Here is a 27498-nt window from a genome sequence, read left to right on the forward strand (position 1 = left end):
GATCAGCACAGTGTGCCGGCCGTAGCGGCTATTGGGGGGGTGAACCAATGGAAGAAAGACCTTTCTCTCTGTCTCTCTGTCTCTCTGTCTCTGTCTCTCTCTCTGTCTAGCTCTGCCTGTAAAAAAAAAAGAGAGAGAGAGAGAAAAGGGCCTTGTGGGTAGCAGATTCGTGCAGGGATTAGGAGACAATGTCTTGCAGGGTAGATGGTTATGGGCAAAAAACATTGCACCCCAAACACTGAGGCCTCTTAGAGATATGAAGATGAAATGTCATTCATGCCCATCCACTTGTGATTCAAGGGTGAAGCTGGCCAGAAATTCTCAGTGGAAAGAAGCTCCCTTCCTCTTGTTCTAGCTTGCAGACCTAGGGGAGTTAGCTCTAATGAAGATGGGCTCATTACAGCTTGCAGAGCTGGGACGGTAACCATAATGAAGACTAGCCTGCCTGGGGTCGCTGCCAGCTCAGAGCCTAGGGACCCATCGGACATACCATCAGAAATGCATCACCCTCACTGCATGTCCCTCCGCACTTGACATCTGCTGCTGGCCAGCTGCCAACAGGAGAAGGAAAATTTGGCTTTTGCCTGGTATCATTGAACTTGGAAGTGAAGGTAGTAACGGTAACACTGGAAGTTCTTGGCAAAGAGGTCAGCTGCGGTAGATGGAGATCACCAGTGTGGCCCTAATGCACTCTGACTCAGAGGATTTTAACATATGGAAAAGCAGGAACAGGTGGGACAATCTGTAGAATTCCTGGGTTTGAGGAACTCCCTATGGCATTTTTAGGGTGTAGCTTGAGCTTTAATAGTTTAGTGTTGCCATGCTAATGCTTTGGTTGATACAATATTGACTGAGTTCTGTTGCCAAGTAGTTTTGTATGCATTATTCAGTTATTTTTCAGTCATTATTTCTATTAAAATAAGATCTATTCAACTCATATTCTAAAGTCTGAAATAACTCAGAAGCAGCTGTCCTTCAAGGATTCCCAGCATCACAGTTGTTGAGGATAACGGCAACTGGGAGCTCCTCCAAGATGCTATAATTGGTGTTTTGTTGCCTTTAGCTATTAATGTGGAATTTGTGTCTCTAAAGAGAAGCAGCAGGAGGGGAGGTATGTCTTATAAAGTGGTGTTCAAAGAGAAGGTGCCACAGTCTGAATGTGTTCCCCAGAGTTCATATGTTGGAAGCTTAATCCCTAAACTCATGTTGATGCTATTTGGAGATAGGATCTTTGGGAGGTGATTGGGTCATGAGAACTCCACCCTGAAGACTGGATTAATCCACTGATGGACTCATGCATTGTTGAGGGAGTGACTCTGTTCTAAAAGGGAGCTCTCTTGAGCACACTTGACCTGCCTCGTCCTGTGATGCCCTGTACTATGATACGTTGTAGCAAGAAGGCCCTCATGGGATGCTGAGCAGGTGCTGACTCCGTGCTTCTGGATGTCCCAGCCTCCCATGGGCCAAACAAATGTCTATTCTTTATATATTATCTGATATCAGACTTTTTGTCATCAGAAAGCAAATGAAGACAGGTGGCCTTAGAGAAAAGAGACTAGGAAATCTAAAAGCAGGTGGGAGGAACCGAGAATGCCATGATACCAGCATGAGTAGCCTGCCTGCAAAGGCTGGGTGTGTGTGGCTTCGGGAGGAGACACCATCGCTCACCTCCTTTGCTCCCTTTGCCATCTGTGTCTGAGCCAAAGGCTTTTCAAAGACACTGCAAAAAAATGAAAATGTCTGACAAACATGCATTTTTTTTCTTTCCAAAGCCCTTCATTCACATTACCTTCTGCAACTGCAGTGACATTGGCACTGTCGTCTCTGAGCCTCCATCCTCTCGAGGCTTTGGGCAAATGCTGTAGCAGGCGCCTTCTCTGTGGTTGTTCGGTAGCATAAGAGAGGGGCAGATTCCACGGTATTGGGCCCATAGTGTAGCCAAGGAGTTCAGAGTTCCATTCAAGGTCACTAAGACGTCAAGGTTACTGTGTTAGGAAGAGAGTTATAGATTGGGGCCTCCTCACACGGGGCACCAAAATGTTAGGAAAAGAGGCACAGAATAGAGAGGAGGCAGTGTATGAATTTACAGCCAGACCGAATTTATTCAGAGAAAACAAATCTGTAGAGGTGGGTGACCAACTGCCCGCGTGCACACGGATGGAACACGGGGCACAAGGCCGCGACCCCCAGGGGCCAGGCCTTTTTATATTTTAGGAAGGTTGGGGATGGGAGCGGGGTAGGGGGCAGCAAGCAGAGGTGAATTCCTGGAATTGGGGGGGGGTACTTGGGAACCTGGAAAAGAATGCAGGGTGGGGTGTGAAGGCTATAGGGTATGAGACTCAATTGAGATTCAGGACAAGGAATACATCCCAATGTTGATCTATCTTTTGGGCAATGAGTGAGAATGGCTGAGGCTTTATGTCTTTGGTCTATCATATTGACTTTAGGCCAGAGCAGGGTGAGAACCGATCCAGCAACTGGAGGAGGGTGAATTTTTTTGTAACACATTTCCCTAGAAATAGTGAAAGCAGAATAATAGGCCTGTGATTCTCAAGAAGTAGACTTGTTTGAAGGGCAGAGACCTAGGCTCTGCATCAAGAGATTGTGAGGACTAGGTCTGGATTGGGATCCAGGAATATGACATTTAACTATTTTTTAAAATTTTATTAATATAAACAGAACAGATTTCATGTATTTCATAGGTATGAGAACCATTCTTGCCTCCCTTCCCCTCTCTCTCCCTCAATCCCGCTTCCTTTTTTTTCTGTAACTTTTACAAAGACATACTTTCAATCTACTCTATAATCACAGGCTCAGTTCACCACCAACCATAATATTCAACAAGTAAAATGGAGGAAGACCACAGTTCCACAGAAGTATAAACAAATGCTGAAAGCAACAATCATATAACAAGATGTCTGTTTCATTCATATATATATATATATATATATTTGTATTCTATATTAACTACCACATGTCAGAGAAAATATGTTTGTCTTTTTGAGACTGGTTATTTCACTTAGCACAGTGGTTTCCAATTGTATCCATTTTGTTGTAAAAGACAGGATTTCATTCTTTTTAATGGCTGAGTAGTACTCCATAGTGTATATACACCACATTATCCAGTCATCAGCTGATGGACATCTGGGTTGATTCCATATCTTATCTGTTGTGAATTGAACTGAAATAAACATGTGGGTACAGATAACTCTTTCATATGCTACTTTCATTTCATTTGGGTGAATTCCCAGGAGTGGGATGGTTGGGTCACACGGTAGATCTATTATCGTATTTCTGAGCAATCTCCATACTCTCTTCCATAATTGTACTCATTTAACATGCCCACCAACAGTGGATTAGCATACTTTTTCCCCCTACATCCTCACTGGCATTTGTTATTTTTCGATTTTTGGGTGGTTGCCATTCTGCCTGGGGTGAGGTAAAACCTCATTGTGGTTTTGATTTGCATTTACCTGATAGCTAGTGATCCTGAGTATTTTTTTCATGTGTCTGTTGGCCATTTGAATTTCATCCTTTGAAAAATGCCTGTTCATGTCCTTTACCGATTTCTTAACTGGGCTATTTGTTTAGTTATTGATGAGTTTCTTGAGCTTTTTTTTTTTTTTTTTGACAGGCAGAGTGGACAGTGAGAGAGAGAGAGAGAGAAAGGTCTTCCTTTGGTTCACCCTTCAATGGCCGCTGTGGCCAGCGTGCTGCGGCTGGCGTACTGCACTGATCCGAAACCAGCAGCCAGGTGCTTCTCCTGGTCTCCCATGGGGTGCAGGGCCCAAGAACTTGGTCCATCCTCCACTGCACTTCTGGGCCACAGCAGAGAGCTGGCCTGGAAGAGGGGCAGCCGGGACAGAATCTGGCGCCCCGACCGGGACTAGAACCCGGTGTGCCGTTGCCGCAGGCGGAGGATTAGCCTAGTGAGCCGCGGCGCCAGCCTTTTTTTTTTTTTTCTTGAGCTCTTTATAGATCCTGGATATTAATCCTTTATCAGTTGCATAGTTTGTAAATATTTTCTCCCATGGTGTCAGTTGCATCTTCATTTTTGTTGAGTGTTTTCTTTGCATTGCAGAATCTTCTTAGCTTGATAAAATCCTATTTGTCTATTTTTACTTTTATTGCCTGTGCTTCTGGGGTCTTTTCCAAGAAGTCTTTGCTTATGCCAATGTCTTGCAGAGTTTTCCTGATGTTTTCCTCTAGTAATTTGTTGGTGTCAGGTTGTAGATTAACAAGCATTCCAGATGATTTCAATGCAGATGGTCTGGGGAGTGTGTAGAGGAGATCAGAACCTGGGCCTCTGATGCATGCACACTGAATCCTGACTCTACCACTACTGTGTGCCCTTGATCAAAGTACGTGACCTTCTTGTGCTCCATTTCTTCATGTACGAATGCAAGGTTGGACAGCCATCCTGAGGACTAAATGAAATAACCTGAACAGAACTTAGCACTTTGCCTTGCTCAGCGCACATGGTTATTGTTGCCTTCAGGATTATGAAGGCAGCACCTCAGAGCCAGATCAGCAGGCTGGTGAAGCACTGGACTCTGGGAAACAGACTCTCTGAATTTGAATCCTATCTGTGCTACTTATGTCCTGTGTTATCTTGGATATATTGTTCGATCTCTCCATGCCTGTTTCCTCAACTGTGAATTGGGGGGTGTTAGTTGTCCCTATATTATAGAATTGTTGTAAAGATTAAATCAGCTAATACAGGTGAACTGTGTTGCATAGGGAAAGTGCTGTGAGTGTTTGTTACTGTTATCTAAAGCAGGTTATTCATCAACACCATGTGATAGTTTGAGTACAACAATATCTTCCCTAACTTTATCCTTTGTGTCACTATTAGAATCAGAACCTTGTTCTGCATGGACTACTGATACTACCCACAGCCTGATGGTTGACCTTTTTTTTTTTTTTTAACAAAAAATTATTTATTTTAAAGGCAGCTACAGGCTGTGGGGTGTGATGGGAGAAGAGAGAGATTGATCTTCTATCTGCTGGTTCACTCCCCAAATGACTGCAACAGCCAGTCTGGGCCACACTGAAGCCAGGAGCATGTAGCTCCATCCAGGTCTCCCACAGCAGTGGCAGGGGCCCAAACACTTAGATCTTCTTCCACTGGTTTCCCAGGCACATGAGCTGGGACTTGGATCAGAAGCGGAGCAGCCAGGACTTGAACTGAAACTTACATATGGGATGTCAGCATCATGGGCAGCTGCTCACCCCTCTGTGCCACAACAGCGTCCTCATGATTGTTAATATCAGTCACAAACATAGTAGTGACACCAGTATCTGAGCTCCCTGCCAGCCACTTTCCTTTCATGAACTCTTGCATTCCTCATCACAACCATGAAAAAAGTAACATTAGGATCTGGATTTCGCAGATGAGAGAATCCAGGCACAAAGCATTTCAGTGAGTCACCCAAGGGTGCATAGTAACCGCTACAGTCAGGACTCACATCTAAGCAATCTGATTCCCAAGTGTTTATGCTTCGCCCAAACTGCTCTCTCCTGACACTGTAGAGGCAGAGGTTGTGAACTCTCAAGGATCAATGTATTGGGTTGGAAAGAAGGAGATTGTGGCTCTCAAAAGAGTTGAATGCTGGTCTTTTTAAAAATTTTATTAATAAATAAAATTATCGAGAGTTCAACTTTTGGATTATAGCAGTTTTCCCCCCTATAACCATCCTCCACCCGCAATCCGTCCCATCTCCCTCTCCCTCTCCCATCCCATTCTTCATTAAGTGAATGCTGGCCTTTTATGTGGAAACTTGATGATCTGGGAGAATTTGTTTGTCATCTCAAACACCTCATCTGTTGAAGGAATAAAATAATCTCTACTTTGAAGTTATGGTGATTCAATGAACCGAGATGTGTCAAGAGCCCAGAAATGTCTGCAGGAGGTGCTGGGGCCCAAGGAGTAGAGGAAGAGGATGGAAGACCTCCAGGGTGGAGCATCAGACTTAAGAAGACAGAAAGGAATCAGCAAGTCGATTTCTGTCCTCCCTCCGCCCCTCATCACGGATCTAATTTTTAGGGACTCCTTGAAAGTTTTATCACTCCTGGTCCCCAAAGGTGGTGATGCAGGCCTTAGCTTTCCAGAGATCAGTCTCTTGTAACAAGAGGAGCTGTGAGGAGAAGATTGAGGTCACTGGAGTTGAGACCCAGCCAGGCTGGGGTTGAGAGTCACTTGATGACAGTGGTACAGGCAAAATGGTGACGAAGGAAGGCAACATCCATGCTCTCTCTTTTTTTTTTTTTAAGATTTATACATTTATTTGAAAGGCAGAATTGCAGAGAGAAAGAGAGAGAGAGAGAAAGAAAGAAAGAAACACACAAAGAGATATCTTCCATCTGCTGGTTTACTCCCCAAATGGCTACAACGGCCAGGGCTGGGCTGATCTGAAACCAGAAGCCAGGAGCTTCTTCTGGGTCTTCCATGTGGGTGCAGGGGCCCAGGCACTTGGGCCATCTTCTCCTGCTTTCCCAGGCACATTAGCAAGGAGCTGGATCAGAAGAGGATCAGCCAGAACATGAACCAGCACCCACATGGGATGCTGGAACTGCAGACAGTGGCTTTACCTGCTACACTATAGCGCCAGCCCTGACTGTAATTCTTATCTCATGCAGAAGAGCTTCCATCTGACAGGACAGCGAGTAAAGCAAGATTTATTTAAGTTAGAAATCTCCTGCGGCAGCAGTCAGGAGAGGGGCTCCAAGAGAGGCCGACCCAAGAAATCTGTCAAAGTGGTGTCTTAAGCACAATTCAAGGGAACAGAATAACAGCTAACAGTCAACCAGAGGGCAAGGATAAAACCCATCAGAAGGCCAGAGCTGTCCTAACCTGCTCATGATAAAGCAAAAAAGCCATCAGAAAGGTGGGGCATGTAACTTCATCTTGCTATTCTCATAACCATCTTGCTATTTTCATGATAAAACTAGAAACTCAGAGGAGTGTGATTGGTTGGTATTTTGTCTTGCTCAAGGCAGCTTCTGGGTAGAAGCAAGCATCTTGTCCACTCTTAAAGGGACTGTCCCTTTTCCCATTGCAATAGGGACCTGACCTGTTTATTGGCCCATCGGCTTGTCACAACAGGATGGCTGTCAAAGCCTCAGGCGGAGGGTCAGAGTCACCAAGGGACCCAGTAAGCGTCCGACCACCCTGAGTCACGGTCTTGTCTTCCCGCCACCTCTGGCATCTGCACCATGGAGCCATCAGGAATGTGTGTGCTGCTGTGACGTCCACATGGGGAGCTCGGAGAGCCTGCGGGAGGGGCGGAGAGGGTGGGGAGGAGGGAGGCTCTCAAGTTGCTTCATTCTATGTCTTTTTTCTCCTTCTGGTCTCGGAAGGCTTATAAAATGCTAGGTGGGTTTTAAAAAGCCAACCTCAGTAGAAATTTTAATTAAATGTGGTTAGGCGGGAGGGTGGTGGGGCTCGTGGAGACACAAAGGCAGGTTCTAAGATCTGCCCCTGGTCAGAATGTCTTTCTTCGCCACCTCCTGGGGTGGTCTTGGCCTGGACCTCTGGTCTGACAACGGATGTTTCAGTTGGGTGTGGAACAAGCTGACCCTTGTGTTCAGACAGAATCCTCAGTCTTTTCAGACTGATCTTCACAGCCTCCATCTTCAATGTATTTCCTTGAGATGTGGTGTTGAAAATGAGGCTAAGGCAATTGCCTCTCCTGCCTGCCTGTCTAGGGGAAGCCCCGCTGACGGAGGGGTCAGTGCTTCTGCATCTGGGCAACCATAGAAATGGGTCAGTAATGGACAGCCTTGAAGAGAGCCACCCGTTTGCCATAGGCTGTGACAGTGGGTGCAGAACAATGACCCTGATGATGATGGCAGCCAACTTGTTTCTCTCCTTCCTCATTCACCAAATATCTGAAAGCTGAGCCTGTGCCAGTGGATCAGCAGTGCTTTCAATGCCTTGGTGATCATGCTGATGGGTTGATGTAACTGGGCTTGCACTCTGGATAGGAGGTACCAGGGATGCTATCCCTAAGCATGGAAGCTGAGAGAAGGGCTTGAGGTGCCCACATCCCATATCAGAGTGCCAGTTCCAGCCCAGATGCTCCAGCTTCCTGTTAATGCATCCTGGGAGGGCATCCCTTGGGGGCTGAAGTACTTGGGCCCCTGTCACCCACGTAGGAGACCTGGATGGTGTTCCAGGTTTGTGGCTTTGGCCTGGCTCAGCCCTGGCTGCTGTAGGCATTTGGGGAGTAAACCAGTAGATGGAAGATGGTTCTCTCTCTCTGTGAGTATGGGTGTGTGTGTGTGTGTGTGTGTCTTCCTCTCTCTGTAACTCTTTCAATTAGGTGAAAATAAATAAACTTTAAGACAATTTCTTCTCTTAAAAAAAGTATATACTCTTTCTGGAGGATGGGAGGGGTGAGTAGAGAGAGCACAGCTGTTGAGGCAGCGAAAATCCTCTGTATATTGCAGTAGGGTCATGCATGCCCCTTTGTCCACACCCATAGAATGTACACGAAGAGTGGGCTCTAATGTGGACTGTGGACTCTGGGTGGTAATAGTGTGCCAGTGTGGGTGTAATCCGGCCAAGTGACCAAGCCTTTGCTGCTGGCCACTGGACAGCCAGTTCATCAGAGACGAGTTTTGGTAAGAAGAAAGGGGTTTATTTCAGCAAGTCAGCGGTCTCGGGGAAGAGTGATTTCTGAATCCAAAATGAGCTTTTTCTGCCCAAAAAGTCAGCAAAAAGGATTTCGAAAGGGAAGAAGTAGCTACAGGTGGGAGTCGGTAAAAACAGTGAGTCCGGCCAATGGATAATGAAGCAGATTTTCAGACGTTGCTCTGTTAGTGGTGTATCTGGGAAATCCAGGGCAGCAGCCAGGTGGAGGTTTCTGGAAAATGGAGCTCAGCGTTCTGCAGCTGATGGTCCAGACTATCTCCCTAGCCGGGTGTGAGGTCTGCCATTCCCAGGCATCTCCTGAAATTCTTAGGCAAACATTGTTATTCACAAGACCAGTCACAGGTAATTCACAAAATCAGTAGTTGCTTTTTGTTAATGAAACTATGAAAAGTCAAGGAGGATGCCTTCTCTGTGGTTCCATGGGTCCATTCTTGTGCTATATGCATCACTCTGGTGGGGGACTTGGATGATGGAGGAGGCTATGTACCTTGGAGGCAGGGAGTACATGGGACATCTGTAACTTTCCACTCAATTTTGCTGTGTACCTAAAACTGCTGTAAACAATGTAGGCTTAAAAAGTGTTGGATAAAGAGAAAAATCACTATTTTATCAATGGTGGAGTTAAGTTATGAGTGATACTTGAAGTCTGTGAGTTGACATGGGCATGCGCTTGATCTCTCCATGCCTGTTTATCCCAGAGCCATGCTGTGGGGGTCCCTTGTGCTTATTTCCTGGGAAGCACTGACCTCATTTGCAGCTTGTAAGACTTTGCTTTTAAACGTGGCAAGCAAAGCAAGGTTTGCTCGACTCCAGTAGCTGGCTACCCCGGAGGTGGTCCCAGCCTGTTTCTCCTTCAGTGGCGGGTTTGTTCACCTCACTCCTAGCCCTGGAATTCTGTGGGCCTCTGTTTTTCCCTCCAAATTCATTCCTTAAAAAGGATTCTCGGTCATTTCTCTTTGCTGCAATACATAAAACCACCTCTGCCCTACTTAACCTGTTTCTCCACTGGTAAAGGAATGGGGAGGGTGGGCTAAATTATTTTAACTTAAAAAAAAGGATTACCAACCTCACTGGAGCATTTTAAAGGTTAAATTGCACAAAGGACATCAAAGCACTTTACCACACACATAAGAAAACCTTCAGTAACTTCCCCCACTATTGGTCTTTCCCTGACTCCTAGTTTCTGGAACTGGCCTGAGCACCATATTGAAATTCCCCGAAATTTGCCCAGTGGAAGCCAAATGGCCAAAGTGCCCTTTCCACAAATGTAGTTTTAATCAATTGAGAAAAATCCAGGACATTGCTCTTGTCTGCTTATTGAAATTTTAAATCTTTTGGCTTGGCAACTTGGAGCATTTCTTACAGGATATTCATATATCTCTATCTATTATACATCTGGTTTCAGGAAGTAACAGGGTCTTGTCAGCCTGGAGAGGAAAGGGCCAAGTCATCAAACCATCAAAACCCCTGCCTCCACCCGCCGCCTCCCTGTTCCTGGAAGTGGGCTTATTTTTGCAAATGGATCGATTTCTTCCTGTGAGTTTCTTCAAACCTTAGCCCTGTGGAGTCTGTAGGTTTGGTGCCAGTGCCCCTTCCTGCCCATTGATTCCTTCTTATAACGTCCTATGCTGTCTCTGTTGTAGGCTGTGAGCATGCATTGATGGAGTCATTTGACTGATGCCGACTCCTCTATGGAACTGGGGGCTCCCTGGGGTCAGGGATGGTGTCTGCTTTTCTCTCCATTGTATTCCAGCATGCAGACTCCGGCCTGGCGTACAGTGGACACTCAGTAAATACTCATGGAATGGGAGAATGAATCTGTCAATTCACCCATGCTCTTGGCACCGTGCTCTGGGAACACACTGCTAAGATGATTTGCTGCAGGGTATCCTTTGTCTTGCGAAGGCGTGGTGTGTTTGTTCCCTATTGATGCTGTGACAAATTACTGTGACCTTAGTAACTTAAAATGATGCCTGTCTATTACCTGTGGTTTTGGAAGACAAAACACAAGTGAATCTTGCCTCTAACTTTTTAAAAAGGTTTTATTTATTTATTTGAAAGTCAGAGTTAGAGAGAGAAGGAGAGGCAGAGAGAGAGAGGTCAGTCTTCCATCCGCTGGTTCACTCTCCAATTGGCTGTAATGGCTGGAGCTGCGCCGATCCGAAGCCAGGAGCCAGGAGCTTCTTCTGGGTCTCCCACATGGGTGCAGGAGCCCAAGGACTTGGGCCATCTTCTACTGTTTCCCAGGCCATAGCAGAGAGCTGGATCGGAAGTGGAGCAGCCAGGACACAAACTGGCGCCCATATGGGATGCTGGCGCAGGAGGCGGTGGCTATACCCACTTTTCCACAGTGCTGGCCCTCCTCTAACTTCTAATATCCAATTCAAGGTATTGGAAGGGTTGTGTTCCCTCTGGATGCTCCAGGGAGTGGCTGTTTTACTGCCTTTTCCCAGCTTCTAGATGCTGCCTGCAACCCTTGGCTCATGCCCATGGCTCCTTCTGCCATCTTCATTACTCATAACTACGACCTCCACTCTGTCCTCACATCTCCTCTTCTGATACTGAGCCTCCTGCCTCCCTCTTGTCTGAGTCCTTGTGGTTGCATAATCCAGCATCTCCTCTCATCTCGGGATTCTTTTTTTTAAAGATTTATTTATTTATTTGAAAGAATGTGAGTGTGTGTGTGTGTGTGTGTCTGAGAGAGAGAGAGAGAGCGCGCGAGTGAGCATGCTTCTATCTGCTGGTTCATTCTCCAAATGGCCACAACTTCCAGAACGAGGACAATCTGAACGCCAGGAGTTAGGAGCTCTTCTGAGTGCAGGAACCTGAGCACTTGGACCATCTCCTGCTGCTGTCTCAGGCCACAAGCAGGGAGCTGGATTGGAAGTGGAGCAGTCAGGACTCAAGCCAGCGCCCATATGGGATGCTGCTGTTGCAGGCAGTAGCTTTACCTGTATGCCCTAGCACTGGCCCCTTTTCTCAAGATTCTTAACCATGGGATTGTTCCTTTACATTGAGATGGTGGAATAAGGAGGGCATAAGTTGGCTTGCGTATTGAAGTAAAGGGAATTGCTAGTGAAGGTATTTAAGGGAATTAATTCCTGGATAAAAGAGAGGCTACCAGTATTCCACAGATAGGTTGCAGGTGACCAAATCTGCAGTCGGGGAGAAAGGGGCTTTGTCAGCTGCATACTTGGCTTTCCATGTTGAAGGATAGAGTCTCATAAAAGATGTAAATGAGTTGTATCTGTCAATGCCCACCCCCGTCCCCCCAGGAGTTACTAGTGTTCACAAATGCTTTAAAATCCTAGAAGGATGTAGTGTGCGCCCCCAGGTTAATGGTGGGGACAGGGAGAGGGTAAGATAGCCAGTGCTCAGGCATATTTGTCTTTCAGGGTAGAGCTAATGTAAGTTGGACAGGGCAGAGGCTGGAGTCGAGGAATATGGTGCCCATGGCTGGTAACCTGAACCGATAGTTCTAGGAACATTTCCCCAGGGGAAGTCAAATGCCGTATTTCTGATATCAGAAAAGAGGGGCAAAGGCAACCCTCTTGGCTTACTGCTCCCAGATGGACCCATTGGATGGAAATATTTGACTGTTGAAAGGAGAGTAGCTCTAGAAGTAAGGCCAGATTTGTCAATGGTATACTCTTGTGTGCCAGGCCCTTCCCTTGCACCTGTGAACAAATTAGATGTAGTTCCTATCAGCTTGTCGTCACATAAGGGAAATAGACAGTAAGCAAGTATAAGTGTCCCTCCAAACCTTGGGAGATTGGTTCAAGGACCTCTCACAGATACCAAGTCCAGATGTTAAGTCCCTTATAGAAGGTGGCATAGTATTTGCCAAACTGTCTCCTGTAGTGACTGCGCCATATTACATTCCTATCAACAGTGCATGAGGATTCCAAGTTCTCGACATTTTGCCAACACTTGTTCCACTTCCTGCCCCCCGCCCCCTGTGGTTTGGATTTTAGCCATTCTAGTAAGTGGTATCTAACTGTGGTTTTGATTTGCATTTCCCAAATGACTTGTGGTGTTGTGCATCTTTTTATGTGTTTCTTAGCAATTTGCATATCTTCTCTGGAGAAGTGCCTATTCAAATCATTTGCCCATTTTTAAATTAAGTCGTTTTTCTTTTTGTAGTTGAGTTATAGGAACTTTTTTATATGTTTTGGATATTAAACACTAGTTATTTGATTTGCAAATATTTTCCCTCATTTTGTGGATTGTGCTTATACCATTTTGATAATGTCATTTGACACAAAAGTTTTAAATTTTGGGGAAGCCTGACTTATTTATTTTTCTTTTGTACTCATGCTTGTGGCCTTATTCCTAAGAACCCATTGCCATATTGAAGATTTGGAGATGTAGCTCTATGTTTTCTTCTGCTTTCCCTCACCTTTGACCATTAAGTTTCCCTATAGAGTTCAAAAGTCATTCCCATCATCAGCTGACATCAGAAACAGGGGGAACTCAGCTCAGTAAGTCGTGGTGGTCACTCTGCAGGGGCCCACAGAATAGTGGGGGAAACAGAACCTCAGAGGTGGCAGTGCTGTGGTGATCTAACACCCGGGTGAGGAACTTGCCCATCCACAAATGTTTGTAGAAAAATGAATTTAACCAAGGAAAGTTTTCAGAAGACTATATTTAGTCCATTTAAGGAGCTGTCCCTTATTGTGTAAGTGGTTCCCTTCTGACACTAGAAGCTTCTTACCTGAGGCTTCAGGTAGATGGAGATAGTTCCTTTAAATGGCTCTGCTTAGCAAGTTAGGAGTGATCGGGCCTGTGTCAGCCTGCTAAATTTGGGTGAGGAGAATAGAAAATCAAACTATGGGCTGCCAGAGTTGAGAAACCCTCACCAGGGCTAGGGTTGGCTTATGTGGGTCTGCACAGCCTGCTGGTGACCCCTGCTCGGGGTGTCTAGGGCAGTCCACGCAGGGACACTGTCCAGCTCCACTTTCTTTCTCCAATATCTGCTCTGTCTCTGCTTTAATCATCAGTGTTGTGCTAAACCTTTAGAAATGGAGACTGGGAAATGAGTAAATCAAAGCTAACAGGGTGATTGCTTAGCCTGAGTTCCTCTGGGCAGCCCCCGACTGATTCCTCTTATAGATTTTGCCAGATGGTTTTTCTTTTTACTCAAGGCGTATATAAAAAAAAAGAAAGGAAGGACAAAAAAAAAAAAAACCCTATTGAGAAAGGAATACTTTTTTTCTCATGGGAAAGAACCCTCAGTTGTACTTGGGGACTGAATGAAGTTGGGCTAATGAGTTCACCCTTGTAAAACATTGAAATTCTCCCAAACATACTAATTAAGGTACTTTTTGTTTTTTCCTGTTGGTTTTAGCTTTGAAGATACTACGAAAATGGCATGCTGTGAAATTGAGGAGCCGAGTCTGGAAGAAATGACATAGTCTCTCCTTGGCAATCAGCCTTGTATTTGAATGGCCTACTTTACAGCATGGTCTCCAGGTTTTTTTGATGGCCTTCATGGCTGTGCTGCACAGTTGTGCAGTCAAATGGTTCCCTCTGGAGTTGTGCAGTGTGCAACGTACACAGCTATAAGCAGTGGCATGTATAGATCCCTAAGAGTGTGTTCTTGTTTGCAAATCACATACATATTCTGTTGTCAGTCTACTTTGATTATCTATTGAAGAAACAAGATCTTGTTTTTGAAAAATAGAAAAATTAAAACGAATAGCAGTGATAGCAAATTGCATCTGTGCCCCAGTGGACAGTGTTAGATCCAACCTTAGGGTAGGTGCCTCCCGCCCAGGAGGCGTTCACACAAAGATCTCTCATTCAGGCAGGGCCACCTGTTCATAGGCCAAGGCTGCTAGCAGTAGAATATTTAAAGTCCCTACCGCCTCCTGCCAAGACTCGTCTTCAGCTGCCTGCTGGTTTTCCATTGCAGAGTACACGGTCATTAACGAAGGCTGCCCCGGAGCCGAGTGGAACATCATGTGTCGGGAGTGCTGTGAATATGACCAGATTGAATGTGTTTGCCCTGGAAGGAAGGAGGTGGTGGGTTATACCATCCCTTGCTGTAGGAATGAGGAGAATGAGTGTGACTCCTGCCTCATTCACCCAGGTGAGTGTGAAATGGGACACCGCAGGATGCTTCCTGTTGTCTGAAATAATGAATGGGAACCTGCTGAATGCTGGAATGCTATAGCAGGCAGCCATCGGGAAGCTGCGGTTACAATTGTTCTAAGTGACACAATTCAGCTCATTATAACTACAGGCAAAGGAATTAAAGGAGCACGTCCTCATTTCAGTGTTCAAGTTGTAAAGGTGTGGATCTGTGTACTCATTCATCCCCTTAACAAGAAGACCGTGTGCCTTGTCAACTGCCGGGAACAAAATGATAGAAATAAAGAAGGCACAGTCTGGGGCTGGTATGGATACAGTAGGTTAAACTGCTGCTTGCAATACCAGCAGCCCACATCAAGAGGGCTGGTTGGAGTCCCAGTTACTCAGCTTCTAATCCAGCTTTCTGATAACACACCTGGGATTCAGTAGAAAAAGGACCTGGTACTTGTGCCCCTGCCATCAGTGTGGGAAACCAGGATGGAGTTTCTGGCTCCTGGCTTCAGCCTGGCCCAGCCCTGGCTGTTGCAACCAATTGTGGAGTAAACCATCAGATAGAAATTTCTCTGTCTTGGCCTCTTTCTCTCTTTGTCTTTCTGTTGCTCTGCCTTTCAAATAAATACATGATATTTACAAAAAAAGAAAAGGACACATTTCCAGAATTCCCAGGACTTACCACCTGGTGGGGGAGATGGAGAACAGGCAGCCATAATGCAGTGTTATGAGTGCTGTGATCTAGAAGCTCAGAGTACCATGGCCACATGGGAATGGGAGAGGGCAGACAAAACAAAAACAGGTCAGGGAAGATGTGTTAATGAAGATGAGGTGTGTGTTCAAGATGAGACAGAAAACCGAAAAGGGTAAAGAGAATTTGGTAGAGAGCTCAAACCACAGGGGTAGTATAGGCCAAGGCTCTGTAGCAAGTGAAGTCACGGGGTTTCAGGAGTTGTTATATAGCTCATTCTGGCAAGAGAAAGTGTATAGGATCAGAGACAGAGGAATTGGAGACGGAGAGAAATCCCGTCATCTGGCTTGCTCCCCAAATGCCTACAACAGCTGGGGCTGGGCCAGGTCTAAGCCAGAGCTGGGAGCTAATCTGGGTCTCCTACGGAGATGAAAATCTGGGTGTCCCAACTACTTGAGCTGATACTACTGCCTCCCAGGATCTGTATCAGCAGGAAGCTGGAATCCAGAGTGGAGCTGGGACTTGAACCCAGGCTCTCTGATATGGGATGTGGGTGTCCCAAGTGGCACCTCGACTGCTAGGCCACATGGTCAACCCCCCTCTCTTTCTTTCTAAAACACAGGGCATGAAGCCTATTACTGCTGAAAAATGTACTTTCTTTTGTAAAATGACGGAAAAGGAAAGAAAATAGAGGTCAAGTCTACAAGTGATACCTTTAAGCCACCCTTCCTTCTTGGTGCATTGAGCTTTAAAATAGGTGAGATCTCAGAATAATCTTTGTGTATTTGATCCCAGAAAAGAAAACCATTGATTATGGAATAGGGAGGGAGCTTGCTGCTCTAGTCTAGGGAATGATAGCTAAAGTAAAATAGAGAGAGTGCAATCTCAGGAAAGAGTAAAGGAGAAAACTGCAGAGGAAGCTCCACACAAATTAGAGGGATACCGTGGATCTATGTGGAAGGTGTGGACATGCACAACTCAGGACTCCCGCAGCTGAGAGCCTCGGCACCACCTTTGGGGAGTTAGGTGACTGCAGCAGCCCAAGCCATTGATGATAAAGCTGCAAAAAGAGCCTGATGTGAGTCCAGCTTGGAGCCCAGTGAGGGACAGTGTACCTACCAACTAGAGGGAAAAAAAGAGGGGGGCACATTTCTCTCTCCCCGGCCACCTGGCACTGGTGTCCTATAACTATCTGATAGAGGGCAGGTGCCATTTTGGACATATGTAACAACCATATCAGCTTGTATCCACACACCCAGCACCAGCCAAGAGGAAATGCCTGAGTCTGGCTGGGAGAATTGACAGGGGGCTGGGTGCTCATGACTGTGGGAACCTTGTGTGCTGGGATGGACAGTGAAAACACTGTGGCTATGTAGGAGGGTACAGGGCGTGACTGGGTCTCTGAACAGTTACCATGGGCAGCTCCACAAGGTCAGGGCTCCCTGATTGCCTGGTGAGAGACATTGCTGCAGGATCCATGCTCACACTGAGGACAGGTCCTTTATGTGGTTCTTGTGGCAAAGTGGATGAATATTGCACCCACAGGGGCTAGTGATCAGGCACTGGTCTCCTTGGAGAAGGGGTGAGTGTGAGACTACACCAATGGAGCTAATCAAACTCTCCTTCTGGTTTAAAAAAAAAAAAGAGGACATTTACCATACCCAACTTGGGTGTCACCTTGGACACTCCCCTCACCCTGGTGCACTGAACAGAGCTCCCTGGCCATACCCAGCACATGCCCCTGGGTATTCATTGAAAGATCAGACACTCTACTAAGCCATAGAACCATAGTCTGAAGATAAAAGCCACTAGAGAGGGAAAAAAACAACAACAAATATATCTACATATGCCTAAAATCAAATGCAGAAATTCAAGTAACAAGAATATGGAAGGCAACATGATACCCTCAAAAAATACAACATTTAAATAGTAAAATGTGAAGATGAAGAGATTAAAGAAATGCCAGAGATGAAATTCAAAAAATTGATTGTAGGATTATTTAGAAGTAATCAGAAGCAAATCCACGAATTAAAGAAATCCATATGTGATATGAATTTTTCCCACGAAATAGAGATTTTAAAAAGAAATCAAAATGAAATATTGGAAATGAAGAATTCAATACATCAAGTAAAAAATATGGTAGAAAACCTTAACAACAGACTCAGTAAGGAAGAAGAAATAATATCTGAGTTAGAAGACAAATCTCTGGAAACTTTACAACAGTTAGGCAGACCAAAAATAAATAAATGATCAAAAAATAAATTAGAAAACTAAAAAACACTGTTGGATTTATGTTATACTATCAAATTATCCAACATATGGGTCTTAGGAGTTCCTGAAGGCATGGAAAAAGAGAAAGGATGAGAAGAACTTTTTAGTGAAATACTTATAGAAAACTTCCCTAATTTGGAGAAAGGGACATCCAAGTACAGGAAGCACATAGAACTCCTAACAGATATGACCAGAAAAGATCTTGACCATGACACATTGTGGTTAAATTCTCCACAGTACAACATAAAGAAAAGATTGTAAAATGTGCATGAGAGAAATGCCAGATTACTTTCAGAGGATCTCCAATTAGACTAACAGTAGACTTCTCATCAGAAACCCTATAGGCTAGGAGAGAATGGCGAGATATATTCCAAGTATTAAGAGAAAAAAACCTGTCAACCCAGAATACTGTACCCTGCAAAGCCTTCATTTATGAATGAGGGTGAAATAAAGACCTTCCATAATAAACAGAAATTAAAAGAATTTGTTACCACTTGTCTAGCCTTACAAAAGATGCTTAAGGATGTGCTATACACACAATCATGGTTATCACAACGAAAGAAAGTGAAGGCAGAAAATCTCCCAGTAAAAGTACAATGGAAATCCAAAGTAAGCAATAGGAATACATGATGGAAAAATGGCAGGGTCAAGTTATTACTTATCAGTAGTCACCTTGAATGTAAATGGCCTCAACTCTCCAGGTAAAAGATACAGACTAGCTGAATGGATTAAAAAACAAAACCCATCTGTCTGCTGCCTACAAGAAACACATCTCACCAAAAAGATACATGCACACTGAAAGTGAAAATATGGGAAAAGATATTCCATGCTAACAGAAACCAAAAAAGAGCTGGAATAGCTATCCTAAATCAGACAAACTAGACTTTAACACAAAAACTGTTAAAATTGATTAAGGTATCAATTCAACAGGAAGATGTGACTATAATAAATGTATATGCACCTAATTACAGGGCACCTGGCTATTTAAAAGATATGTTAAGGGACTGATCAGATTCACAATAGCTACCAAAAGACTCAAATATCTTGGAATAAATTTAATCAAGGATGTCAAAGATCTCTACAATGAGAATTAAAAACATTAAAGAAATAGAAGAAACAAAAAAGTGGAAAAATCTTTCATGTTCATGGATTAGAAGAATCAAAATCATCAAAATGTCCAAACTACCGAAAGTAATTAAAGCAATTTAAAGATTCAGTGTGATACCAATGGAATTGCCAAGGACATTCTTCTCAGATATAGAAAAAATGATGATGAAATCCATATGGAAACACAGGAGACCCCAAATAGCCAAAGCGATCTTATACAACAACAAAAAAGCTGGAGGCATCACCATACTAGATTTCAAGACATACTATAGGGCAATTATAATCAAAACAGCCTAGTACTGGTACAAAAGCAGATGGATAGACCAACAGAACAGAGTAGAAATGCCAGAAATCAATCCATGCATCTACAACCAACTCATCTTTGACAAGGGAGCTAAAATCAATCCCTGGAGCAAGGACAGTCTCTTCAACAAATGGTGTTGGGAAAACTGGATCTCCACATGCAGAAGTATGAAGCAAGATCCCTACCTTACACCCTACACACAAATCTACTCAAAATGGACAAAAGACCTAAATCTATGACCTGATATCATCAAATTATTAACATTTGGGAAACCGTGTAATACATTGGCATAGGCTAAGAGTTCTTAGAAAAGACCACAGAGACAATCAAAAGCCAAAATTGACAAATGGGATTACATCAAATTGAGAAGCTTCTGTACTGCAAAAGAAACACTCAGCAAAGTAAAGAGGCAACCAACAGAATGGGAGACATTATTTGCAAACTGTGCAACAAATAAATGATAACCAGAATATATAAAGAGATCAAGAAACTCCAACAAAACAAACAACCCAGTTAAGAAATGGTCAAAGACTTAAACAGGCATTTTTCAAAAGAAGAAATCCAAATGGCCAACAGACACATGAAAAAAATTCTCAGGATCACTAGCCATCAGGGAAATGAAAATCAAAACCACAAGGAGGTTTCACCTCACTCCCGTTGGAATGGCTTTCATACAGAAATCAACAAACAACAAATGCTGGTGAGAATGTGGGGAAAAAGGTACCCCAATCCACTATTGGTGAGAATGTAAACTGTTAAAGCCACTATGTAAGACAGTATGAAGATACCTCAGAAATCTGAATATAGGCCTACTATATGACCCAGCCATCCCACTCCCGGGAATTTACCCAAGGGAAATGAAATCAGCATATGAAAGAATTATCTGTACCTCCATGTTTATTGCAGCTCAAGTCACAATAGCTAAGACATGGAATCAACCCAAATGCCTGTCAACTGAAGACTGGATAAAGAAATTATGGGTTATGTACACCATTGAATACTACACAGCAGTAAAAATAAATGAAATCCTGTCATTTGGGACAAAATGGATGTAACTAGAAAACATTTTACTTAGTAAAATAAGCCAGTCCCTAAAGGACAAATACCATATGTTCTCCCTGATCTGTGGTAGCTAATAGAACACCTAAAAGGTAATGTGTAAAAGTGAATTGGACACTTAGAGATGTGATGACTTTGAACAGCCCTTGTCTTGACTGTTGTGGAACAGTTTTGTTTTTCATACTCATTTTTGAACTCTTTATTTGGTATAGAGTTAATCTCATGTGTATGAAGTTGATTGAAAATAGATCTTAGTAAAAAATAAGAATGAAAATAGGAGAGGAAGGAGTAGAAGGATGGAGTGTGGGTGGGAAGGTTGATATAGTGGGAAGAATCACTATGTTCCAAAAGTTGTACTTATGAAATGCATGAAGTTTGTATACCTTAAATAAAAGGTTTCTGGGGGAAAAAAAACTATTGCCCCAATGATGGTTATGTATGGTTTGTAGGGAAATGATTGAATAATACTTTTTTGCCTGGAATCTCTCAACTCCTGTGCCTAAATATGCTCACCCTGGAAGGTGAAAGATAGTCTGGCTTCTACCATTGACTTGGAATGCTGAGAATATGTCTTAAAAAAAAAACAAACTGAATTGTCAGTATATGACGTGGAAGATACTACCATAGGCTCTCTACTAGGAGGCCTTGGCAGTGGCATGGGAGTTTTTGAACAATTTTGGGTATTTTCAAATGCCAAGTGGTATTGTTGGGTAATCACCAGAATGGGGCTGTGGGTTTTTGAGATTGCATAGGGTCATCTGATAGGCAAGAGAAGTTTATAGGTGGTGCCTTATGCTTCCTGTTACCCCACACAGGAGGCACCCCACATCTGCAGTCTCACTGCAGTGACTTCAGGAGCCATCATTGCATGTAACTAGCAAAGAACTATCCCACGTCAATTAAGTGGTTATCTGGAAAGGGGAGTCTGTGATTTTTAGAATAGTGAATTGATGCCTCAGCAGCCATCATTGGTGATCAAAGAGGCTTCTCTGTGTACCATTGTGAACCGCTGTATTTGTTTATAAATGATGGGTTTTCAAAGAGTTCATGGAAAATGCATATTATGAAAAACACTATGCATGGATTTTAAAAACTTGTACTAATTTGTTACAACATGTCTGAATACGGTCTAATTTGAGACAATAAGAAGGGTTTCAACTTAAAAAGAGCTCCTATCAGAGCAACAGGAATTCTGTTAAATTTCAAGAAAATGAATGTCAAATTTATGGTGAGGCTTGGGAAGAAGAATGGTAAAATCATTGGCGCTTTACAAAAGAAATCAACAGGTTGCAAATGGATAACTCACTTTAAGGAGGTGTAAGATGATATTGAAGATGAAACCTGCAACAACAGATTATCCAAATTGATTGGCAAGGAAAAAAATAATCTTACTCATCTCTTACCTGAAGAAGATGGACAATTAATACCAGAAACAGCAGCTGACATCATAGCTACTTCATGTGATTCAACTTAGATAATTCTGAGTAAAGACTTAGAGTAGAAAGAACTTTATGCTCAACAGTTGCTGAAACTGCTGCACCAGATCACCTGCAGGCAAGCAGAGCTTTCAATGGAAATTTTTCATAAGTGGATCATGATCCTGAAGCATTTCTTCAATGAATTGTGAAAGGACATGAAACATGGCTTTACTTGTAAGATCCTAAAGACAAAGCACAAACAAAGCAGTGGCTACTAAGTGATGGAAGTGGTCCAGTTAAAACAAAAGCAGACTGCTCAAGAGCAAAAGGCATAACAGCAGGTTTGAGGTCATGACTTTCTGGAGTATGAAAGAACAATAAAACCTGCTTATTTTGAGTGTTTGGAGTAAGCTTTAGCAAAAAATATACATAGGGAAGCTTCACCAAGATGTCTTTCCCAACCATGACAATGCTGTTATTCACTCCTCATGTCAACCAAGGATAATTTTCAAGAGTCTCCGTGAGAAATCATTAGGCATCTACCTTACAAACCCAATTTAGCCACTTCTGACTTCCTTTTGTATCTTATCTTAGAAAAAAAATCTCTTCTTCAGTTAATAATGCAAAAGAACATGCTGACGTGGTTATATTCCAAGAACCCTCAGTGGATGGACTATATGGCTGATATCACATAAAAAGTGTCTTGATCTTGATAGGGCTTATGTTGAGAAGTAAAGTTTATAGTTTTACTACACTTGATCTTAGCCAAAAGGCTGAGAAGCGATAAGTTTATAGTTTTAATTTTTACTTTTTAATTTCATTTTCCATAAACTTTGTGTAGTTTTCTAGTATGTAATTTAATCTGTTTCCATCATCATTCGTTTTAAATCATGCATCAGCCCATGGGAGGAGACTGGGAGCCCTTTCATGTCCTGCTGACATGACCACACTAGGTTTTGAAGGATTCTTTAATTCTTTTTTCTGTAAGACATTTCAAATTTTTTGTGTTCATTTTCTGCCACAGATGTGGATCAGTCATTTTTCCAAGGAACTCTGAACCTGGCACCATAATCTAACCAGCCTATTGGACTGTTTTTGTTTTTAGGTGATTTTTGTGTTTGTGTTTTAGATAGTCAGGAAATAAGTATTTTGGAAAAAAGAAATCAATGAGTTTTCCTGATACTCAATTTCAAATTAATACTACAAGTTTACTTGTTTAATTTCTTTGATTTTTTATCTGTATTTTTCTTTCATTCTCTATTCTCTATTATTATTTCCTATTATTAATTTATTTGCTTTTTCTTATGGCATAACTCTGTGAAATATCAGAAGCACTATTAGGACTAACAATAAGACCACTGAATGATGACTGTTGACCTTAGAATCCAACACTCACTGCATCTGGACAATCAAAATGCTATGTTTTAAAATCATTGATATAGTTCCTTTATGTGTGGTGTTAGGGCACCTATTCAGGACACATATAGGCTTGTTATTTTCATTTGTTTTTTTTGTATTAGGGTACATTAAAAAAGTTATATAAAAAGAATTAAAAGATAGTACACATTGTCCATGCAAACTTTTGAAGTGATCTTATGTTTGAATGTATAAGCAAACACATACACACAGACATTTATCTTGCTTTTTCTTATACAGAAGATAACATACTAAAGACAATACAAACTATCTTGCTTTTTCCATGTAACAATATATGCTAGAGATCACTGCATGTCAGTTTAAAGCCATCTTATTTTTTGTTTTTACACATTCATATACCTGCATTGTCATTGTGTGGATTACCATGGTTTATGAACATTTGAATTATTTCCAGCTTGTTCCTGTCATGAACAATACTACTATGAATACCTTTAGACATGTACCATATAATATTTTTATAGTGTATTTTTAGGTACATTTCTAGAAGAAGGATTGCTGGATCAAAAGGAAGTGTTTATGTCATTTTCCAACCTTTAAATTTGGCATTCACTCCACCACTGTATGAGAGTACTGTTCTCCCAAAGCCTTGCGTGCGTGCGTGCACACACAGACACACACACACAGAGATAGAGATAGAGAGAGAGAGAGAAAGAGAGAGAGAGAGAGAGAGAGAGAGAGAGAGAGAGAGAGAATGTGTGTGTGAGTAATGTATTATCTGGTAGTTCATTTTCCATATGCCTACTATAGCCAGAGCTGAGCCAAGGTAGTGGTGGGAGCCAGAAACTTACTCTAGGTCTCCCAGGTGGTTGACAGGGACCCAAGTATATGAACCATTACCTGCTGCCTCTCAGGGTAAGTGTTATCAGGAAACAAATCAGAAATAGAGCTGGGACTCGAACCCGGGTACTCTAATAAGGGATATGGCATTGCAAGTGACATCTTAACTGCTGTACCAAATGTCCATCCCAGAATGTGTCATTTTGGATTTTTGCCAATCTTATAGGTGGGAAAGGGGGATCTTGGAATAGTTTGTGTTTCTGTCACTGTCGTAGATGACAGTCACTTCTCTGCTAGGGGTACTGGTACAAGCAGAATCCAGGTGCAGGCATTAGACCAAAGGCAGGTTGTCAGTGGTAATTCCAGTCACCAGGGCCCTCACCGGTCAATATTCTTTCCCATAGTTCTAGGTTGTATAGATCTTCAGTTGGTTCTTTGGCCTCTCTGGCAATTCTTGAAACCCCCTGGTGCCTTTGTAACACAGCCTTGTTTATCCTAATCAGCAGCTTGGATTTCGCGCCTTGCACCTGGGGACTCAGATGTGACTGTGCCAGGAGAAGGAGTTGGTAAAGCCATTGAGTCCATGCTCTGAGTCCGTGTGCTTCCTCAGTGACATGGCAGATGGGGAATTAATTGTGGGTGGGGAGGATGTGGATTGGCACATGAGTGAAGATGGCCCTTGCAATCTACAAAGACCCCACCCGGATGCCAGATGAAGTTTGCCATCTACTGGAAGTTGACAGAGTCACATTAGCCGCCCATATTCTCCAGCAGAAGAGGGCACAGGAAGAGTGGAAGCAAAGTCAGGGTGGTATAGAGAGTCTCCCCTGCAGAAGCCACACATATGTGTCCTGCAGGCCAACCAAAACCGAACTTCAGCTGAAAGCAAGGAAGCATGCCATCAGCTCAGAGGAACACTGGTGATCTCAGGCAGCTCAGAAACTTGGATCATTCATTCATTCATTTCTATAAGCACTGAGCACTGACTGTGCCAACCACCATATTAGGTGCTGAGGATATAATATTAAACAAGATACAGGCCCTGACTTGAGTCCATCATAAGAAAACAGGAAATAGACATATAAAATGGATCACAATCTATGCCATGGTAGGAAGAGCAAGTGAAATATGGGAAAGTGGAATGATAGATACTGAGGTTTTTTTTTTTTGTTTTTTTTTTTTTGTTTTTTTTTTGTTTTTTTTTTGACAGGCAGAGTGGACAGTAGAGGGAGACAGAGAGAAAGGTCTTCCTTTTTGCCGTTGGTTCACCCTCCAATGGCCGCTGCGGTAGGCGCGCTGCGGCCAGCGCACCATGCTGTTCCAATGGCAGGAGCCAGGTGCTTATCCTGGTCTCCCATGGGGTGCAGGGCCCAAGAACTTGGGCCATCCTCCACTGCACTCCCTGGCCACAGCAGAGAGCTGGCCTGGAAGAGGGGCAATGGGGACAGGATCGGTGCCCCGACCGGGACTAGAACCCGGTGTGCTGGCGCTGCAAGGCGGAGGATTAGCCTGTTAAGCCACGGCGCTGGCCAATACTGAGGTTTTTTTTTTAAGATTTACTTGAAAGTCAGAGTTAGAGAGAAGGAGAGGCAGAGAGAGAGAACCTTCCGTCTGCTAGTTCACACTACAATGGCCAGGGCTGGACAAAGCGAAAGCCAGGAGCCAGGAGCTTCATCTAGGTCTCCCACATGGGTACAGGGGCCCAAGTACTTGGGCCATCTTCTGCTGCTTTCCCAGGCTCATTAGCAGGGAGTTGGGTCTGAAGCAGAGTAGCCAGGACTCTAACTGGTATCCATATGGGATATGGGATGCTGGCACTGCAGGGGATGGCTTTACCTGCTACACCACAGCAATGGCCCTATACTGAGAGTTTATATTTGGGGAGTACTCATTGTGTGCCAGGCATTTGACATTTGTTAATCTTTAAAGCAATCCTATTAGATAAGTATAATTTTTCATCCCAGTTTGATAGGAGGGCATGGAGGCGCAGAGAACTCAGCACATGTGTTCCAGGACACATAGCTGAACAATGGCAGAGCCAAAACTTGCCTATGTTTTGATATATGAGATTAAGTTTATCTACCTTTTCTCATTGTCCTCTGCCTCCTAAGGAGACCATGTTTTCAGATTGGTCCATGCCCAAGTATAGCCCAGTTCCCTCTGTAGTGGCTGCTATTGGGACCTTCCAGGGGGAGCCTACTGTGAGGTACCAGGGTTGCTTCCAATGGCATCCTTTGATTATGGAAGTATACGACATGGAAGAATAGTTAATTCCCCAGGAAGATATTTGCTCTGTATTATTAAATTAGAAAGTGAGTGAGTTACAGAAGCAGAATGTACCATGTGGAGTCTAAGCCCAGCTTTTCAAAAGTGCCCAGGAATGGGGTGGGCATTTCACAGCGCAGCTTCAGTCACTGCATGGGATGCTCACGTCCCGTACCAGAGTGCCTGGGTTGAGTTCTGCCTGCCCTGCGTGTCATCCAGCTTCCTGCTAATGTACATCCTGGGAGCAGCTCAAGTACTTGGTCCCTGCCACCCACACGGGAGACTCAGATGGAGTTCCTGGCTCCTGCCTTCAGTCTGGCACAGCCTTGGTTTGTTGCATCTCTCTCTCTCTCTCTCTCTATCTCTCTCTCTCTGTCTGTCTGTCTTCCTCTGTCTCTATCTCTCTGCCTATCAAATAAAATGAAAAGAAATAAAAAACTTATACTTAGAAGAGATATTATCTATTATTAAGTTAATGAGTTACAAAAACGGAATGTACAGTGTATAGTATTGTATAAGCCTAACTTAAAAAAAAAACTGCAGAGTAAATGTTTTAACAATAAAATTCTTTGGGTGACAGGATTTTAGGTGTTCTTATTTAATTGTATTTGCTTGCCTGAATTTTCTCAATATTCTATAATTAACATAATTTTTCAAATATTTTCTAAATAAAAAAAAACGCATTATATTGTCAGACCCTGACGTTTGCTACAGGATATTTCATGTTGTCTGAGAATATTATTCACGCACTGGGAAGATGGTCCGATCACCACCGTGAGGCTTGGTGGCTGCGGCATTTTCCCTAGCGGTGAGCAGCTTTCTGTAATGGCATCAGCACTTTGCTACCCCAGGTGCCCCTGGCTGGGACAGGGCTCTGAGACTGTCCACAGCTGCCTCCTCACACGCCCATTCAGAACCCACAGAACGTGCAGAATCAGCCTTACACCTCTCTGCTTGGGAATGTTTCAGGTTGCACCATCTTTGAAAACTGCAAGAGCTGCAGGAATGGCTCATGGGGGGGCACCCTGGACGACTTCTACGTGAAGGGCTTCTACTGTGCGGAGTGCCACGCAGGCTGGTACGGGGGCGACTGCATGCGTAAGTAGACCCTGCACTAGCGCCAGCTCTAGAGCTCTCTGCTTTAAAGTCTCAGCTCACAGCGAACTCGGGCTTAATCTCCTTGGAATCCGACTTGTGTGCACAGCTTGTGGCCCGAGGGCTTTCAAGGTACAACTAAAAAACACAGAAGGGTTTCCATCTGCTGGGTGTGGAGTGCGGACATCTGTTTGGAATGGTTGACCACCAGGGGTTTGTATTTGTGTCTATGCCTCCATCTCCTCTTTCTCCTAAATGAAGCCAAGACATTCTGCACACAGCATGCCTTGTGTTCCTTGTGGAACCAACTGCATGGTAGCACTCATACATGTTG

The 27498-nt window shown here is 43.6% G+C and overlaps 1 protein-coding gene and 1 pseudogene across 3 annotated transcripts in view; one reads left to right on the forward strand and one right to left on the reverse strand.

The window, feature by feature from the left end:
• PAMR1 (peptidase domain containing associated with muscle regeneration 1) overlaps positions 1-27498 on the forward strand; it is a 92504-nt gene that overhangs the window by 12545 nt on the left and 52461 nt on the right. For all 3 annotated transcript variants that reach the window (XM_062196303.1, XM_062196304.1, XM_062196305.1), the window contains exons 2-3: positions 14571-14747; positions 27039-27167. In XM_062196303.1, coding sequence (XP_062052287.1) covers positions 14571-14747; positions 27039-27167 — 306 coding nt within the window. The remainder of the gene's footprint in view (positions 1-14570; positions 14748-27038; positions 27168-27498) is intronic.
• LOC133765032 (U2 spliceosomal RNA) lies at positions 22284-22375 on the reverse strand (annotated as a pseudogene).

The sequence above is a fragment of the Lepus europaeus genome, chromosome 7 (genome assembly GCF_033115175.1).
Source record: "Lepus europaeus isolate LE1 chromosome 7, mLepTim1.pri, whole genome shotgun sequence".
Classification (NCBI taxonomy): domain Eukaryota; kingdom Metazoa; phylum Chordata; class Mammalia; order Lagomorpha; family Leporidae; genus Lepus; species Lepus europaeus.